The following is a 19,174-nucleotide window of genomic DNA, read 5'->3' as shown; positions in this document are numbered from 1 at the left end:
TTATAAACCCTGAGCAGTTCTCCAGAAACCAACTTTTGAGTTTGAAGAGATCTATCTGAGATGACTATCTAAGACTGTTTTTTGACTGGAGCAACAGTCTGGTTTTTTAAGACTGAAGACTGTAAGGCTTCATTTTATTACATTGGACCAAATAGTTGTGGAACAGCTTCAGATTATCAGTGTAATGATCATTGTAAAGGATGACTAAAAAAGAGTGTTATTTTTCAAAGTTTGGAAGAGCACTCTTCAGTTACTTCCTTAGTCTCTTCACCTTCGATACTGTAACTGCTTTTATAGACATTGGGCAATATCCTGTATTAGTTGGGTAATATCCCATGTCTCTTAGTGCAAAAATCTATTATTTCTTAGTAGACAGCTGGGGCCTTTGCATGTGGTTAGGATATATAGGTTCATGGTAAAATGGGTTAGACTACTAAGCATATGGAACAGCTGGAACAGCTTCTTGAAATAATTTGCACTGTCGAAAAGCTTTGTTCATGTGGCTTGGAGGCTGAGTTCGTTGTTATTTTTATTATTATGTGAAGTTCAGCAAAGGTGTTTTTTCGATCCTTCCTTGACTGAAGAAACGAGAATGTTGACAGTAATACACCAGTGTTACCATTTTCACCAAAACATCTGTGTTTGCAATCAGTCAGGAAAGCAGGAGAAAACAATAAATAGTTGTCAAAGGTAAATACTGTAACATGTCTTTTTAAACAAAGGAAAAACAGATGGCTGTGCATATCAGTACAATACTCTGCTCTCTGTTCCATTAAAACAAGAGCATGAAGGCTGTTCTTGTCTTTTGGCCAGAAATTGGAAGGAGACATTTGTGCAGCTTTCTCCAGAAATCTTTCTCACCAAGTACTGCTACTGCACGTAAACGGTGTTGCTTTGTCTTTTGGCCAAAGTAACTTTGGCCACCACTTGTGCTAAATACGTAGTCATGATCTGAACACTGAGACACTATTTCTTGCCAGCAAATGGAACAGGGTACCAAAGATTAGTTTGTGCTTTACAGTACACATTTCCACAGAGCAGTAAAATCCACACCTATATATGTGACTTACCTGAGCCTATTTTAGGTGTAAGAAAGAGAGGAACTATTTGACACCTTTATTCCTCTCATTCAGGCCAAGAGTATGGATTGGGGAAGGAAGAAGAACAAATGAAGATCTAGTGAATCTCTGATTTTCTCCCTTACCATTGATGTATAACAGGGAGATAGAAGGGAACAGGAATAGCAAATTACTGCTATTTATTTTTGTTGTTAACAAAGTTAAGATAGAGGCAGCTAAAAATGGAGTCCATCGTACCTAATATCTGTATAAACACAGCATACTGTAGTGCCAGGCTGAATCAATTTACAGTCAAAAAAGACAGGAAAGATAGCAGTAGAAAGTGAACCATATGATGGCATTAATGCTGTTTTATGGAAAAAAAAAAGTTTTCACTGCTTCTGAAGTGAAGGAAAACAAGGAAAATTATGCCTTCAATGTGTCTCTTTCTCTTAGTTACAGAATCACAGAATCATCAAGGTTGGAAAAGACCTTGAAGATCATCTAGTCCAACCATTAACCTAACACTGACAGTTCCCAACTACACCATATCCCTAAGTGCTAGTTACTCAAGAGGTGGTGTGACCAAAGGGACAATCTGACTATAAGGGGACAGTTGTTTCCAGGCCGCTGCTCTGAAACTGTATCTGAGAAAATAAAAAGGTTCCTTTCACCACTTTTAATACACAGGAGGATAATTCTCTGTAATCCATCCTCTTTAAAATGTAGGATTATATTAGCTGTGAACCATGTGAAAGCTCTCAGTAGAAGAGGATTGGCAGAAAATAATTTAAAAAGTGTTGCCAAGGTGTGCAGGAAGATTAAAAGCTGTATTATTGTCTGTCCTACAGTTTTTGAGTGAAACAGAAGAAAATCCAGTTGCCTGAGGGACCAGAATCAGTTCTGTACAGGGAAAAAAAGATGTTCCTTTCTGTTGTGTAGTAATAGAGCAGACTAATTCATTCTGTAGACTATTTCAGAGTTACTGAAATACCTACTGCAGTGAAGTTAAAGATAATGCAGAAAACATATCCTACCCTCAATCTATTTAAACCATTAAGTTTTCCTTTGTTCACGTGAAATGGTACCTGCCTAAGGACCTCATCAAAGAGGTTTACAGCTTTAGGGCTTCAGGTTAGGCTGTCAACATTACACTTACCTACTCAAGTCCATACAGTCTTTGGTGTGGGGATTTCTCTGTGCCCGGCTCTGAAATCGGATTCCTGCACACTGTGCATCCGCTTTCTGGCATTTCTTAGAGGAGGTGTCATGCTTTCAACATGGAAATTTATTCTTTGCCAACTTTTTAATAATCTTTGCCAACGTTATTTAATCTTGCCGCTGGTTTTAATCAGTTTCTTATTACCTTATTGGGTTACAAAAATAAAACAGAGTATTTGTAATTGTAATAGAAGGCCTGGGAGATAGATAGTGTGCATGCAAGCATGTTTTTCCTTTTTTACGCAGAGACTTAAGAACTGCAGAGAGACTGAGTAGGTGTGAATGGCAAACAGGATTTAATCCGTAATGACAGTAGTTTCTAGTATGTGAGCTCATTTCTGATATCTGTGGATTTTTGCCAGTAGCTTTAATGGGACTATGATCCCAGTCATAAACCCTAGAATAAAAAATTTTAAACCAAGGAGTAAATACTGTTGCCTTATCTGACTTCATTGATTACCTGCTTGTGAAAAAAAAATTAATACATTCTGCTCACTTTGGCAGCACAAGACCTATCAATGACAAATATCTTGCTTAGGCAGTCGTGAATTTAAGAGGAGGCAAAAAGAACAGATTCCCGAAGGGTTTACATAGCTTCATGCTGAGGTCTGGAACTCTGCTCAGGAATTATCCAGGTTTTCTGGTGGAAAATTAACTTGTTACTCAAAGGCTTGGATGATTTTCTAAATTTTTGGATCATTGCAGATGAATACTGTGAGCCATGATTAAAACAGTGTGTCTTATATGAAAATGATGACATTCATGTAATACCTATATCCTTGGCAGGTTATGAATAACAGATTAATAATAGTTTAAAGTAGACATGCCTATTGGACATTATCTAATTTTTGAGGACAGAATTGTGGAAAAACACAGGAAAATCAAGTTAATATCTAAGCAGATGTTTTCAGTTTTGTTTTCCAAATTGGCAATGATTTATACATAAACAATTTTTTACACGTTATGTAGATGCCATCTATGAACATAACAATAATACTTAGCTTTACACAGCACTTCATGGGCAAAATTGGTCCTAGCACCAATTCCAGGGCTGTCAGTGAATTGTATTATGTGGGGTCCTAGCCCCATATGTGCAGGTGTTTAAATATTTTTCTGCATTTTTCTATGTACCGTACACTCTGTGGTCCCCTAATTGAGGTGACTTCTCTTTGTTCTTTTTGTAGTGGTACAACGCTGGGAGGTCTCCATCCCTTCCCAGTATACTGGGAAACAGAAATCCAGCAACAAGATAAAAACAAAATTACAGTCATTGTAAAAGCACATGTGAGCAGCTTATGACTCTTGAGATTGCTAGTTGCTAAGGTCTTTCAGTATTATATTTTTATTGTGGTTGACCGTTAATTTGACCTAAATAGGCACATGCAGTCTCTGAAGTATACTTTGTTTCTAGGTAATTTGTCAGTATGAGCTCGGATTGGCCCTTGTTTTGCTCAGTCACATATAGTTTGAATTTCTCAGGGAATGCATTTATGTGCTTTGTATTGTGTGGATTTGTGAAAGCAGGTGCAAAAATGGGCTGATGTGCTAGCACAAACATGCTTCTAGCTTGGCTAGTGCCTGAGAAATGCTCAGTTAAGCTCTGTGGAAGAACAGTACGCATCTTCAGAGGTAGCAAATGTGATTTACATTCTGTGCAAAATCTGCAATTTATTTATTGGATTGTGGAAGATGTACAAGCTGCCAGACACCAGGTCAAAGAAGAGTGGCATTAACAGTCTATACTGAAGCTTCTTTATCTTTTTGTCTCTCTTTAAGAGTTATCTTATTTACAGCCAGTTATGTGTGGAGAAGCTTTGTGGCTCATATACACTTAAAATTCTTTTAGGTGGCAGTTGCAATAGTCTGTGATTTGTAACTTCTACCAGGATGGAGAATTTCAGTATCCTTTTAAGAAATAAATGGTCCAAACTACAAATGACTTAGCAGAATAGGAAGAACTCTTCTAAGGAAAAATGTTGCAGATGGAGAGAAGTTGGGTGAAGGAAATGAGAATGAGAAGAAAATGAGTGACTCAAGAGGGGAGCCCTCTTGGCTAAGTTCCATCTTACCTGACCTATTGGTTTAGTACTGCCAGAAGTTGCAGACAGTCTTTGTGCTTTACCTGTAGTAGACATTTTACACCAAATTTTCTTGCAGTTGTGTTGGGCTAAGATGCAATGTTAAGTTGCAGCCTGTAGTAACAGGTTTGGTGGCACTGCACCCTCGTGGAGGCAGGCAAGTAACCTTAAATAAATGGCTCTTAGCAATCCCTGTCTACAGTGGAAACAATATAGCCTCTGATACTTTTTAAAAAGATGTGAATCTTTTCCACTCCTTGAGCAGAATGACAGCTTTGCCTTCTACTTACTTTACTTTCTCACACAAGTGTCTTGCTGACAGTGCTTGTACTCATGTATATAGAGGCTGCTGTCATGACATCCCTTATTGCAAACCACATTCCCAACTCTAACAAGATGGCTACTTATGTTTTCTCTCTGCTGTGGGAGAGGAGCTTGTGTAGTCACTTAGAAGATGGGACTTTCGAAGAGGATTTAAACCTAGGTTTGAGTGCAATGAGATGGCTGCTCAGGTCTTTTCCTTGCCATTTTTCTTGGGCTGTGTGCCCTTGACATGGTTTGCTTCAGTTGTACATAATTTTCTAATTTCTGCCATGATCATTGCTGGCACTCTGCTCGCATCTTGCTTCAGCTTCGTGGTGCCTTAGTTCTCCTGTTCGGTTTTCCTTGGCACGTTGCCCTAACCACTAGGCCTGAATGTTTTTCTAAGACCTGTCACTTGTGGAAGAAGCTGGGAAAGGAGATTCTTGATTTTGTTGTTTTCCGTGCTGCATATGCTTGAGTCAGGTCCAGTTCAATGGTGCACGCATGGCTCTTAAGAGGTAAAGGATGAAACTTGTAGATCATCTAAGAGCTGAAAGCCGTTGAAGGCTTCCACAAGTATTTGCTGTCATGCCTGAGTGCTTCACAAGCACAAATAATGTAGTCTTTAAAACGTCAGTGAGAGGGAGAAAAGTTCTGCTATTGCCAACGAACCAGTAGAAGACAAGTTCAAAGGGATGAAATTGTTTGGCTGTGGTCACACATGATGCCTTTTTCAGAACCAACAGAGAACTCACTCATGATTCCTAGATGCTTGAATTCTAGTAAGACTTTCAGACACTGTAGTACCAAAATATCTAGTTTAGGTTGTAAATCTCAGTTCAGCAGTTTAACCACAGGGCTATCTGATGCCCTAATCCATAGACAGCACTGTTGTCAATTAGATAGCCTCACCAGTCATTCATGCCTTCTCGCTGTGCCAGCATTAAGCCACGTAATGAACTGGACTGGGAAACAGTTAAAAAGTTTAACAAAATTTGGGGAGTTTATGGAGCTATGGGAGAGAAGTATTAACACCATTATGCAGTCTGCAAACTTGCAATTCAACAGAAAAGTGTTGGAGATGCATAACAAGGTTTATTATTTCAATGGAAGCTTAGCCAACATTACAGGAAAAAACCTGACTGAGTTTCCTAGAGGAGTGTAGTGTGGAAGAGCAACTGGTCACTGGAGAACTGTCAGGATTATGTTTTAAGAAGATAATATGCAAGCTGCAGATTCTCATCTCTTTAGAGAGACCCTTAGCTTTGAAACAGAACTGTGGGATTCAGATCAGTTCTTAATAAAACTTAGTAAATTAGAAGGGAAGGAGTGTTTTTTATTCTGCCCTCATTAGAGAATCTATTGTTGAAAATTAAATCAGTGATTTAAATCCTTCTACATATGAACAGTCTGTTTTTAAATCCAAGACAACAGATTGCAGCCAACACTCTGTGGAATTGGACATGCTTATATTAAATGCTTAGTCATATAAATACACTTCCAGAATTAAATACTTAACCCATAGCATTTTGTGTTTTCTGTCTTCTTGATGGCATTGCTAGTCTGTAATACCATCAACTATTCATCAGGGGTCAGTTTTCCAAGCTTCACTCTTTCTAACTGTGGAGCTATAAAAGCACATGCAGACACACACATACACCCACTCAGGTTGGCAAGAATCCAGAGTAAAAGTAGGCTGGAGAGTCCTGCACTGAAATTCTTGCTTTTTCCTTCCTGGCCTTCATAGTTGAAGGGAAGGAAAAAGAAAGGCTTGTTCCTGATAGCATAGGTAAGGGCAGACCCAGGGCACCTCAGCCTACATGTTTGCTGGGGCCAGACCTAGTATCAGGGAACAATAACCTGCTCTGTGGTGCTCCTTGCTTCACACACTGAGCAGAAACTTGGCACAGTGAAGAGCCTGATCTATGAATCTGACAGTAATAACTGTGTAGGTTTTCATTTTCTTACTGGTTAGGTTGATACCGCAAGTCAGCAATCTAGAAACAACGGTGTTTTGTCTTTTTCCTTCCTTTTCTTAGCCTGTATACTTTTATTACAGTTGGAAAAATGTTAATTTTTGATTAATTCCTGTTTTCTTTTCATCTCCTGTCCATGCCAGTAGAAATAAGCAATGTTTGTGCTTTCAAATGGGAAGAAACAATAAATACACACAAATTATAAATTGCAGCATCCTCAGCTTCCCCTATACCCTTTGATGTTTTGCCAGTGATTTTCCTATGAAACAGGCAAAGCTCATGTTATGTGTCAGCAGCTTCTGTGGGCAAACGAGGAGGTATTTTGATCTTCTGTTCAAGGCCTGAACAAAAGGGGTGGGGTTTGCAAAGCTTTCTGCTGATTGGTGTCCCTCACAGAAACTTAAGATAGGTAGACATTGGTGTTTCAGTTGCATTAGCCATAAAGGTAGTTTATGCCCGTGTCTTGCCCACTTGTGAGGGCTGAGAGAACTGCTGCGGTGTTTGGCTTTGTGTCATCTTCCTTGTGTCCCCTTCCTGTTTCCTGACCTTGTATACAGTGGAAATGAAGCCTCTCTCTGAAGCATTAGTCCATCTCTGGTTAGAAGAGGGACACAAGATTTGACCTGTTTTTCCTTTTTTTATTAAATTTAAATTAATATTCTTTTTTTTTAAACCTTTTTGCTTCTTTTGCCAGAACAGAAAGAAGAGCACTCAGTTGGATTTGTTATGGTTCTTTTTATGGTACTTTTCTTTTTAGCTTATTGTTCATAGCTGTAGTCTTTTGAGTCTTTCCATATACATCAGTACTTCCTGCTGTTAATTTCATTTTTTCAATGGACTAGTAGTTCTTTGTCTTATATGACATGAGGCTACTGCATGTGATTAGACTGTTCAAAGGGAACACAGATTTGTGTTTAATATTAGCTGTTGCCATGTTTTTATTACTCTTTTTTAGTATGGCTTACCAATGTAGATACTTCTTTAGCACAAGTGTCTTTCAGTAGTCCCACTAGTCCTTATCTTTTCAGTGGCATACCTGAGGGTGTGCCACACAATTGCCTAGACTACTTGTGCTGTTGCTTGGCTAGCTTTTTGGAAAGAGAATAGATTTTGGAAGATGGCTTTGCAACCCTTCCTTTTATAATCCAGCTAAAATAATTTTATTTACAGCCATGTTACTGTTCCGTCATTGAGAGGAGAGCACCACTCAGCAAGGGTTCTGGACTACGCTGATGTCCCAATCAAGCATTTGTTCTGCATGTTTTAGCTGTGAATTTAGCTTTTGACCCGAGACATATAGTGTCTCACACTGTGACTGCAAAGTTGTTTGTTTAAGCAGTATGTCCAGGATACCTTGTACTCTGCTCCAACTTGATTTGTTTGCACCTAATTTCTCTGATTTTAGATTACAGACTTCTTTGTTCAGGGAATGTCATCTTGTTCTGTACATACTTGGAGCCTGATGGTTAACCCACAGTCTAGACCTGCTATATCTTTAATGATTTCAGTAAATTGTAACAAGCAGAAGTGCAGCAGAAGCTGTGCTTTCCCTTCTCCCATGTTACGTTAATCAGGAGGTTTTTAACTCTAACAGTGTTGTCATCTGTGTTTCTTGGCACTGCTTTCAGCTTGTCTCTCTTAGTGCTGAAATTAATGTTGCTTTCAAAGATAGGCAGAGTTCTCTATGTCATTATTTTATGACAATGATCTGTGTATGAAATTTTAAAGAATATTTAATTTCTACTGAAATTCAGTGGCATTTTGGCACATATCCACAACAGAAGCATTGAAAAATTCAAGTCTACAAGCATAAACCAAGTACAATGATTAATAATCTAACTCCCTTGGCTACTTCCTCATCCTCTTCTTCTTGATTGTGCCCAGAGTTCATGATCTAGTAATTTGCTTTTGTTTGCATTTGCATTTTCAAAGGAAGCATATTTACCTTGACTGAACTGTAATGTTTAACCATGCTGGCTTTGTTACTTTAGGGGTTTTTGTTTCTTTTTTCATGGCATGGAGTACGTACATGTACTCCTGCTTCTCCTAAGACGTATTCAAACAGCCTCTGTATTAATTCCATTAACTTTAATTTCCTAAACCTCTCCTTCAGGCTGTTAATAACTAACTTTCTATTTTTTAAATCACTTTTCTTGAAGCTGTATGCCCTGGTCATATCCTTGGTTTGGTCCCCTGGTGAGGATTTGGAACTTAATTACTGTATGTTATGGTCACTGCCAGCAGCTTACTCAATTGCTTCCTGAAACAATTCAGTGCCAAGTCAAGTATCAACTCATAAATTTTTGTTCAGGTATATAAAAGTAAGACACAATTTTTTCACATTTTGTCCTCCTGAGATGTTTATGCAATATTTGTATTGTTGAAATTACACATCATTATTGTATGACTAGGCTGTGTTGCCTTCCATTATTACTAGCTGAAATCCTCAGCTCCATTTCATCCCTCTCAAACCAGGAAAAAGGCTTTTTGCTGGCCCTAGTTAGGTAGCCAGAGTTTCCTATTTGTACTGTTCCCTCCTCAGCTTTTATGGCATGTTGTGAATGGCATATTGGAATATACTGATCTCTGACAAACTTGGGTGAGTCCAGGAGAAGAGTTCTTAGCTCTACAATCTTTAGCAGAGCAGCTCTAAAGCTGCTTTAATTTACCTTAAGGGAATAGATTCATCCTGAGATGGCATTTATGTGGAATCAAAACAGTTTCAGCTCCACTCTCCTTCTCAGCAGTGACAGAAATATGACAAAAAGGAATATGCTCAAAATTTCCAGACTAACATGTTTTAGATGCAACTCTGGTTAAGATGTGGTGATGCAGTATTCACTTATTAGTCTTTTGAGTTACAGCCTATATGAATTGAAATAAAAGTTGGGAAGATGTGAGAGCAGTAACATATCTGTCATCCTTAGATGCCTTCTTGTTCTGTAATACTACAAGACTAAATAGACTTTTCTGGACCTTGTAATTGCTAGTTGCACAGCTAACAAGAAATAGCTGTATAACCTAGTTCTGACCAAGAAACAAAGCTTTCCAGAAGATTAATTTACACATGATGCAGCATGTACTGAAGAAAGAAGCTTTTGTAATAATTAGCTTCTTAGTAAAGAGTAAGAGGGTAGAGAATGAAAAAAGTACAATGGGCAAGTGCAGCATAGGTTCAAGCAAGCCTAGTGACAATAGCGTCACAGTCTAATGTTCTCAGAGTTTAACGTGCAGATCTGAAGAGGAATTATTTAAAAATGACAGTCTTCTACTGTGCGTAGAGCAGGAGCAGGAGGATCCCCCATGTCACAATGTCTTGCAATATGGGCTATGGTTGCCAATTAGGTTGAGGCAGGACCTACACCTAGGCTAGGCAGGTGCTTCATGTTGCCTGCTGCTGCCTCAGCTGCGAGTGGTTTTATCAGGCATAAGTCCCCTGTAGGACCTGGTTCAGGGAGGTGAGGAGTTCTGCTGTTGTCACGTTTCCCCTTGACTCCAGTGGGGTGTGGGCTTGGTGCCTTGTTCCAAACTGCCTGGCTTAGCCAGTGGAAACACTGTACATTGAACAGTGTTTTATAGGGTTTCCCGTAACAAATGAGGGTTTCAGTAGTTGAGCAGTAAGTACTCATAAAGAAAGCAGTTGCAGTATATGGACTTCTTTTTATGGTAGCAAGTAATTCCAGATTGTGCAGGTTTATAGAAAATTTGTAACATTAAGGTTATATGAGAGTGCAGAAATGTTGGAACAGAGTCCTTCTTCTCCCCTTACCGTTAATCAGATGTGTCGTTACAAAAGATGAGCTGTAATTTATTTCATAGTGTATTTTCTATGAGGAATGAACCTGTCTCATATTTGATCTGGCACTTGGGTGACAGAGGCACACCAGCATGTCTCAGCAAGGGACAGAGCTAGTAGCAACTTTCTTGACATTGCAAGAGTTGGGTAAGCTTAGGTGAGAGTAAGCTTAGGTGAAACACGGTCATTCACATAGGTGGATGACTGAGAGGGTCTGAGAAAGAGGTGTCATTCGGGAGTCAATCAAGAGGCATCACTCTGGCAGTCATGGACAATTCGTGCCTGGGCTCCTGAGCAGAGACACCTGGGGAGTGTGTAAGGGTGAGAGGCAAGGGACACAGGCTGCAACAAGAGAGATTCTGATTAGGTACAAGGAGAAAAAAATTCTTCACTATGGAGGAGGTCAAACACAGAACAAGTTGCTCAGAGAGGTTGTGAGATCTCCATCATTGGAGATATGCAAAACTTAGTCCAACAAGGCCCTAAGCAACCTGATCTGACTTTGAATTAGTAGCTAACTTTGAAGTTGGTGCTGCTGTGAATGTGGGAAGGAGGAGGTTGAACTTCAGAGGCCACTTCCAACACAAATTACCCTGTCATTATGTGTTTTTATGTGTGAGCTGGGTATAAAGTAAGGTCAGCAACAGAGCTTAAAAGATCGTTTTTGTTCTCAGTGAGCTTAGGACCCTGCAGATTTCCACAGAGCAGACAGTGCCCCAGACAGGGGAAAATGTACATGTTTTTGTGACTCTGTTTTTTATTGAGAGAAACTGGCTTCCAGAACTGATAAATGTGCTAGGTCATATACAGTGACCCTGATCCTTGCCAGAATCTGCCATCCCAGGGAATCTGTGTAAAAATCTACCATCCCAAGCCTTTTCTTTTTGTATTGACATAAAAGGTATTTCTGTGGTAGAGAAAGGAATGAATTTAAGTGGAGGGTTTTAATTTCTGTATTGATTTTAAAGCCAGAATCTCACGTCCTTACTCAGTTTTGAGAAAGTCTTGATTTGAGACAGTCCCCTTGTTAATGTCAGTGTCAGCTTTTCCTAAGCAAGAACAGCAGGGCTGGGATCAGTAGGCTTTTGGTGGAATGGGGACTGGATGAAAATGGAGAAGATTCTTAGCATATGTTCCATACAGAATAATCCTTCTGTGGGGTTTGCTCTGCTACCTGGAATAATTTCTTAATCTTGCCTGTGAAGGAGAGTCTCTCCAGCTCTTTACAGAACAAATCAACTTTATCAGCACTTTATTATCATTTGCCTTCATGAGTTTTCAGTTTATCTGATTTTAAGAAAGTCACTGCTACAATTCTTTCATTTACATCTAGAATGTTAAAAGGCTCCAAATTATTTTTTTTATCCAAGAAAAAAATGTATTTTTGTGAGTGCTAAGGAGTTTCTCACAGCTTTCTGATTATTTTGTAAAAATATACTGTCTGGCATGCCAGGTCAGCCACCGATAATCAGTAACAACATAGCTGACTCATTTTTGGTTGAATGGAACCATCATAACTACTGAGTATCAAAACATTAGCTAACAAGTTGAGCAGAGCCTCTCCTGCCATACTGACACGTGCAGCTTGTTTGTGCTCTGAAAACCACCCAATGGTAAGCTGCCAATATGCTGCAGCTGATTATTGAAAAAAACCCACATGGCTATGTTCATATTGGAGGCTGGCACCCCTTGTGAGTATGCACTTTTTATATAGCTGTCTCAAATCAATATAAAACTGAAGGTTACCAAAATACGGAACATTAATAAGCCTCTCTGCCTGTTGCTACTTGTAAGATACAGATGCATGGGTATGAAGTTGTCACTGTGCATGGGCGTTACATTGACAGTTTCAAGATTTGTAAAAGCCCTGGAGTCTTTCCTATGTGCACATCTGATTCCCATAAATATTAACAAGAGTTACAGGCCATGTTGTTTGTGGACTGTATTCTCTAGAGTTCAAATTTTGTAATATTTGTAGTCTTTTGCCATTTTTTTTCTAAATTATTATCTGATGTTTTCATCTGATGTCATATTACAAATAAAAAAAGAGCAAAGGGCAGAGCAGCTCCAGAAAACCACCCAAATACACAGGATCAACCATGATTTGAAAGCAACACTTTGCTACAAACACTCAGGCCTTGCTAACACTTCCCTTTCTGAATCACTTTTTCATGTACTTACCCAGCCCCCATCTGAGCTACATTTTCCCTGCTCTGTAGAAGAATTAATTTGATTTGACTTCCATTTATTTAAGTGCATGTTGACACCCATTTATTTATTTCAGTGTGCATGCATGTGCTTATCAGAGTTAGAGCAAAAAGTGTGAGGCCTGTTGGCCTGTTGTTAAGAAATATTATGGTATTAATTATTATTTTCCATTAGGTTGCCTGTCTAATTTCAGTTTGCAAATCCCTAATGACAGAACCTTTTCTGTGAATAGCTATTCCGAATATCACCTTGATTCAGAACATGGGAACATAATAAATACGCTGCTGGATCAGGACAGTGGTCCATCCAGTGTGCTTCTTTAGCAGTGTCAGCAAGGGATGCTGTGTAGGGAGAGCACATGAGCCTGATCACCTTTTGTTGTACACCCCAGTCATCTACCGTTGTAGGACTAGGAGTGCTAGAGGTGGCATCTCCACCTGTTCTCCTTAGTGTCTGTTTTTGGACTTGCCCATAATTTGTCTAATCCATTTATGAACCTGCTGATACTATTTGGCACCACAGTGTTTATGACACCAACTTTACAACCTTCTGTGTTAAAAATAGATCACTAATCCACTGTAATTATCACCACCTCTAAGGAAGTAACACAGTAGCACCTCAAACACAGACCAGAAATCCATTCTACCTTAGGCTTTAGCAATCCAGTACAAAATGATGATTCTTGTTCCAAGGAGCCTACTATGTATTTTAAACATCTTTGAGCAAAACCTCAAAGTTACAGAAACCTTTGGACCAGAAAGTGCTAACTGCCTACTTCAGTACCTTTAGTAACATTGATTACTAAACCTGAACATAGTTTAGGGGTGTCTACATTAGCCTTAAGTACATCCCTTTTTTGTCTGTGTGTTATGTTTTGTTTTTTTTTTTTAGTAGACCATCCTGACTTCTGTTGAGCTGATGATGTAAAGGAATGAGGCCCGGAGGGGATGCAGAGACCTAAAGATACTCTTAAAATGTGTAGCTAATACTTAACTTACTCTCCCCATGACCCCTGGAGATGCGGGAAGAGGTGCTGGCCAATAGGTATTTTCCTTGTAAAACAGTTCCAGCTGCAGGGCATTGTGCACTGTGGTCCCCCTTTCATGCAGCAGCTAAGTGTATTTTGCAGCATGTCTTCCTGTCAGGCTGCTTATGCTGCTGCACAGACTAATTCTAGACCTCAATGTTTTTTAGTATTAAACAGAGGTTTTGGTGTAATTTTTCTAGCTGATATATAGCCTTATCATAGGAATGTCTCTGCCTGGATGAGCCTGCTGCCCAAGATGGGACAACAGTTTCTGAATGAACTGGGGTCATTGCTGGTACAGTCTGACGAATGTCGGATTAGACTTCACCTCCAAAGGAGCATAACACACTGCTGAATGCCATGGCAGCTTTAGCCAAGACCCGCCTGTTGACACAGTTAAAGTCATGGTCTCTTTACATTTGGCGATCACCCTCAGCGCTATTGTTCCAGCCAGCAAAGGACAAGCTTGCTTTGACATTTCCAACCAACCGAGTCGTGGTGCCCCCTGTTCCTGCTGCACCAAGGACATTGCCATCCCGACAGCAGTCACCCCAACCCTTTTGCTTTCATGTTTCCTTCTTAACGTCAAGGTTTTGGTGAGGCTCATGGGACTCCGTGGGCCCCCTCTAGTGGGTAGCTGCTGTAAACACCAGGCTCGACTCTGGGCGAGCTTTGACTTTTATCTTGAGTGGGGACAGTTCTGTGTCTGCCAACGTGAACTTTGGAGACTGAAATCTCATTATTTGATCCTGTGGTTTTGTTCCTTTAACAGCAAATCAAATGTGTAACGAAGCTTTTTATAGATGATAAAATACATGACACGAAGTAAATCCATGGACAATAGATAGCTTAGTTCTAACAGGAAGCATTTGTATGTGTAGAAGTTTTGTAGCTGTGGGCAAGTACATTTGTATTAAGTGTTATCATGTGCAAATGAATTATTATATTTTTTTAAGAAAAAGGTTTCATGTTTTAGCATAGCAGATGCCTTTGATCAGCATGAGTAGAATTATTTGTATGATAATTTGGAATTTAATTCAATTTAGAATATGTTCACTTAAAATTTTATATTGACTTTTGAAATGCTGAACATCAAGAGTAATGCCCAAAATTCTCATGCGGGATGAAATAAAGGGAGAGTGATTGCTTGAGGAACTGGTCTTCTGAAATGCTGAGATGCCCAGGTGAACTGTTGTCTAAGGGGCAATAAGTATTTCACAGAGGCTCTTACTGTGCAAAAATAAAACACAAAATAGGAAGACACACTCTCTGTTTTAAAAGCTAATTTTGCTGAAGATAAAAACAATGTTAGAGACCAGGGTGACATTTTAACTTCTTAGAGACATGACTGAGCGAAACACTGATCATGATTTTACAACAGGAATTAAATCTAAGAGTTTGTATTTTTTTAGCTGTTTTATCTATGTGAAATGTGCAAAAGTTGTTAGCAGATAAACTTCAAAGCAGCTGTGCTTAGGATGTTGAAACTCTGCAATGTTATCAGACCCAGCCACAGAGATTACATTTTAGCATTAGTGCTGGAAACACTCGTGTTTGAAATGCATATTACCTCTCAGTAGATAGTGCTGTCCATTCCTTCCTTCCTTCCTTCCTTCCTTCCTTCCTTCCTTCCTTCCTTCCTTCCTTCCTTCCTTCCTTCCTTCCTTCCTTCCTTCCTTCCTTCCTTCCTTCCTTCCTTCCTTCCTTCCTTCCTTCCTTCCTTCCTTCCTTCCTTCCTTCCTTCCTTCCTTCCTTCCTTCCTTCCTTCCTTCCTTCCTTCCTTCCTCCCTCCCTCCCTCCCTCCCTCCTTCTTTCTCTCTTTCCAATGGTCAGTCTGTTTTCCAGCACTTTTCTCTTTCCCCTCTTCCCCCTATCTCCCTTCCCACCCTCCTCTTTCCTCTCCCTCCCTCCCCTTCCTCCCTCCCTTTCCGACCGCCTGCTAGTCTGTCTTCCAGCACTTTTCTCAAACACCACTTCCCAGGTCGTGCTGTGACACCTCACCAGAACAGACTTCATGTTTACCATCCGATGCCTCCTTTCTGACATGTATTCATGCATTAACTCCTACAGGCCCTGCTACCTTATGGAATAAGGCAGCTGAGGGCTCATATTTTACTCTTTAGCATCCCTTTCACTGCTGTCCCTAAGGTGGTCCTCCAGCCATTTTATGTTTAACCTTTCCTGAAATCACTTCGCCTACTCTTACTACTGACATTTGAGTGACTCATCTTCAGGGGTGATATGTGAGGCAGGTGACAATAAGATAGTACAGTCAGACAGTCAAACATGTGTTTGGACAGCCTATGTCCATAATAATACTTCTGCCTTGGAAGAGAGCTGTCTGGCTGAGAGGCAACATTGGTGGGTTTAATGAGCTGACATTATTTCAGTATTCAAAGTGAGGGAGTTGGTAAATCATCATTAGCGTTACTAGCACAGTTATTCACACCTTTGTTGTAGATATTTGGTAACTGGCTATACATCACTTTCTCTGCAGCTGACCTTTTTTTTCCTTGAGATTCCTGATGTTTATAATAAGAATCCACTTATATATACATGCACAGCCATAGGCATGCACATATGTATATTCACGCATGCATACACACATGCTGAGATTTTGTTAATTGACCTTAACTGCTGGTGTTTTTTTATTAAAAAACATATTTCTCTATTGGTCTATTTGCACTGCTTTGTTTTAGCTTCATCTAATGCACTGGAACTCCACACTGTACAGCAGCATTGATGAGGCAGTAGGGAAGAAGCACGGCATAGCTATTATTGCTTTGTTTGTGCAGGTAAGTTTCCTGTGTTGCACTTGTTACCATGCACTATCATTTGTCTGAGGAAAATGAGTTCCTTTCCATTTTCTTTCATTTTTAATGATTTCATAAAATAAAACAATGTATGACTGCTGGTGTTCTATTCAAAAGATACTTCTCAGTCATGTCTTCTGTGTATGTGCTAAGTAATTATTTTTTAAACAGGATATTTGAATTCTGTTAGTTAAAGAAGAGATAATACATAGTTGGCCATCTCTCTGTGACTCCATCTATGAGCAGACACCCAATCTCCATTCCTCTGAGGGCAGAATGAGGGCTGTCAGGACGTACAAGTGCTTCACTGTCTCTGTAATGTGTTTTTCTCCATTCCTGGCCAGGCTTGCTGTTTGGGGGTTGAGGAAATACACAGAGGAGAGGAGGAAAGGGGAAAAAAAGCCTACTAATTCATTGGCACAGCTGAACACTGGTAGTAGGGTTATGCTTTTCTGAACACAGGGATGGACAAGTGTGTTACTTCACACAGGACAAATGTGAGGTGGGGTCATATTACTTCTTCAGAGATGCCAGATAGAGTGGAACAAGTCTTGCCACAGACCCTCAGAAAAGCCTGCGACGAAGAGGCGTAAAGCTTCCTGTCGAGAAGGTGAAATGCAAGCTGGGAAGTTAACCCCATAATCTAATTGCTGTTGAACGTTTTTCACCCTATAAAGAAGATTTTCAGTTTTAGTCCTCCAACACCAGATTCTCATCCTCCTCACGAGAAATGGCAAACTTTTATTTAAATGGGTTTGGAGGAAGAGGGTTAGAGTTTGTGCTTAGATCAAATGGATTTTCTTGCACAGTGATATTATTCATTTGTTGTATTTCATAATGAGTTTCTGAGTGCCTTTGAGATTTACCTCTGTTTGAATTTAAAGGTACGTTGGTTACAGCTCCAACACTCAGGTAGAACTGCTAAAAATGGAAGTTATAAAGTCTTCAGTTTTGTATCCTAGAGGGCTGTGTGATAATTGCTTATGTAAGTCACCTTCTAATTCCAGCAGAAGTAAGCTTTGAGTTAGCTAGAAAGTTATATATAAGTTCTTAAATGAATCTGAAACTTCAATGATACATTCTCCAGTTCTGGTCTCTCACCTTCATCAGAGTTCTTAAGCATTCCAAAGGGCTTTTTCATTAGCCAAGAAAGGCATCATATAATTACAATTGACCAAGGAAAAATAGTATTTATGCTGTTTAATAATGAAACAGGGAGACGAAATTCGGTGACCATTTTTTTCCTGTTGAAGGCATGGAAATATAATAGTTTTGCACCACAGTTCTCAAACACATCTCTTTAAGGTCAGTGAGAATATTTTCACTGATTGACAGTCCTTGGTGATTATTAATTTAGAAACAGCACCTTTGAAGTGATTTTGATATCTTTTATGCACTTGGAAGGTTTTAAATTGAAATCCCATTCTGAAACAAAAGAAAATCCTCTTAAATTCCTAGAAATAACAAAGTACCTTTTGCTGACATTTGGTTGTTTCCTTCCAGAGACAATATTTTGTTCTGAAGGTAAAAGCTAGGGTCCTAGAATGGGTGATTTAGATCAGAAGCAGCTGAAATTGGTGTGCAGAGCAAACAACGAACAACGTTCATGGAACATAAGAATCTCTTATTTCAACAACGGGTTCCTTTTGAAAGCCCCATCTGTGTCTTAAAGGCATTTGGTAAAGTCAGTGCTCCAGGCTGCTGGGAGCCTGGCTTTTGCCAGCAGGATCCCAGAGACGCTGTGAGGGAGGGGATCTGCCATTCTGCGCTCTGAAGGCAGGAAAAAAATCCCTCAAGCTTCAGAGATACCTTGGGCCAGATTTACAGCACTGTGGGAACACGTTCAAAAAGTGTTTGTCATGATTGTTCACTCTGTTCCTTTCTGTGTACTTTTCTGACAAGAAGTGGTAAGGTCAAACTGTATCCTTGGCATTTATATGCCATAATGCTGTGTGATTTTGACTCCACATGCAGTATATACTGCAAAGCAGGATTAGTCAAAACTTGCCAGACTTAACTGTGACTCTTTCTCTTGTTCTGTGAGTTTCTGCCTCTGGTTTAATGTTATTTACACCTCGTTTACTTCTGACTGGTGGCTTTATAGTGATCTAATTGTTTGGAGTTGCCATGCATCAGTGTATGTGGTTAACACAAGGTTGTGTAGCTTAACTAAAAACAACTACAGAACTTACTGTTCTGGTTGACTTCTGTCTTGCCTCACAGTTTCTGAAATGGCAAAACACTGAAACTCATCTTTGCTTGCTGTATTTCAGATAGGAAAAGAGCATGTAGGCCTAAAGGCTGTAACTGAAATTCTCCAGGACATCCAGTACAAGGTAAGGCATTGTCTGAGGAAATGCTTCCTTCACTGACCAGAGAGACAGTGAGAGAAGGGTCTATATGAAGCCAAGAGAAGGATTTCAGGTGTGTCTGTAGTAAAACCATGTGTGGAAGCCATCATTTGATGGCCTGTATCAGAACCTCAGCATTTTACAGTATCCAGATAATATACAGTGTTTGTAGTTACTTCCTTTTCTGGTGGCCAGAAAGTTTGATCTCCTATATCAGTAACTGATCGCAAATACTACTTTTTCAGTGATTTATCATGGAGTCAGTGTGAATGCAAGCACTACAACATGCTTAGTGAACACCAGCAGCAGTATCTCCAAATTTAACTGGTTTTAATTTGTACAG

The 19,174-nt window shown here is 39.6% G+C and overlaps 1 protein-coding gene across 2 annotated transcripts in view; it reads left to right on the top strand.

Annotated features, from left to right (window-relative positions):
- Positions 1 to 19,174, top strand: part of CA8 (carbonic anhydrase 8) — a 54,069-nt gene that overhangs the window by 7,807 nt on the left and 27,088 nt on the right. Inside the window, exons 4-5 of one of the 2 annotated variants that reach the window (XM_074893784.1) lie at positions 16,367 to 16,462; positions 18,754 to 18,816. In XM_074893784.1, coding sequence (XP_074749885.1) covers positions 16,367 to 16,462; positions 18,754 to 18,816 — 159 coding nt within the window. The remainder of the gene's footprint in view (positions 1 to 16,366; positions 16,463 to 18,753; positions 18,817 to 19,174) is intronic. The other variant, XM_074893794.1, reaches the window with a different exon arrangement.

The sequence above is a fragment of the Strix uralensis genome, chromosome 1 (assembly GCF_047716275.1).
Source record: "Strix uralensis isolate ZFMK-TIS-50842 chromosome 1, bStrUra1, whole genome shotgun sequence".
NCBI classification, from domain to species: Eukaryota; Metazoa; Chordata; class Aves; order Strigiformes; family Strigidae; genus Strix; species Strix uralensis.
The sequence above is the reverse complement of the archived record's forward strand: the minus strand, read 5'-3'. Positions and strand labels throughout refer to the sequence as shown.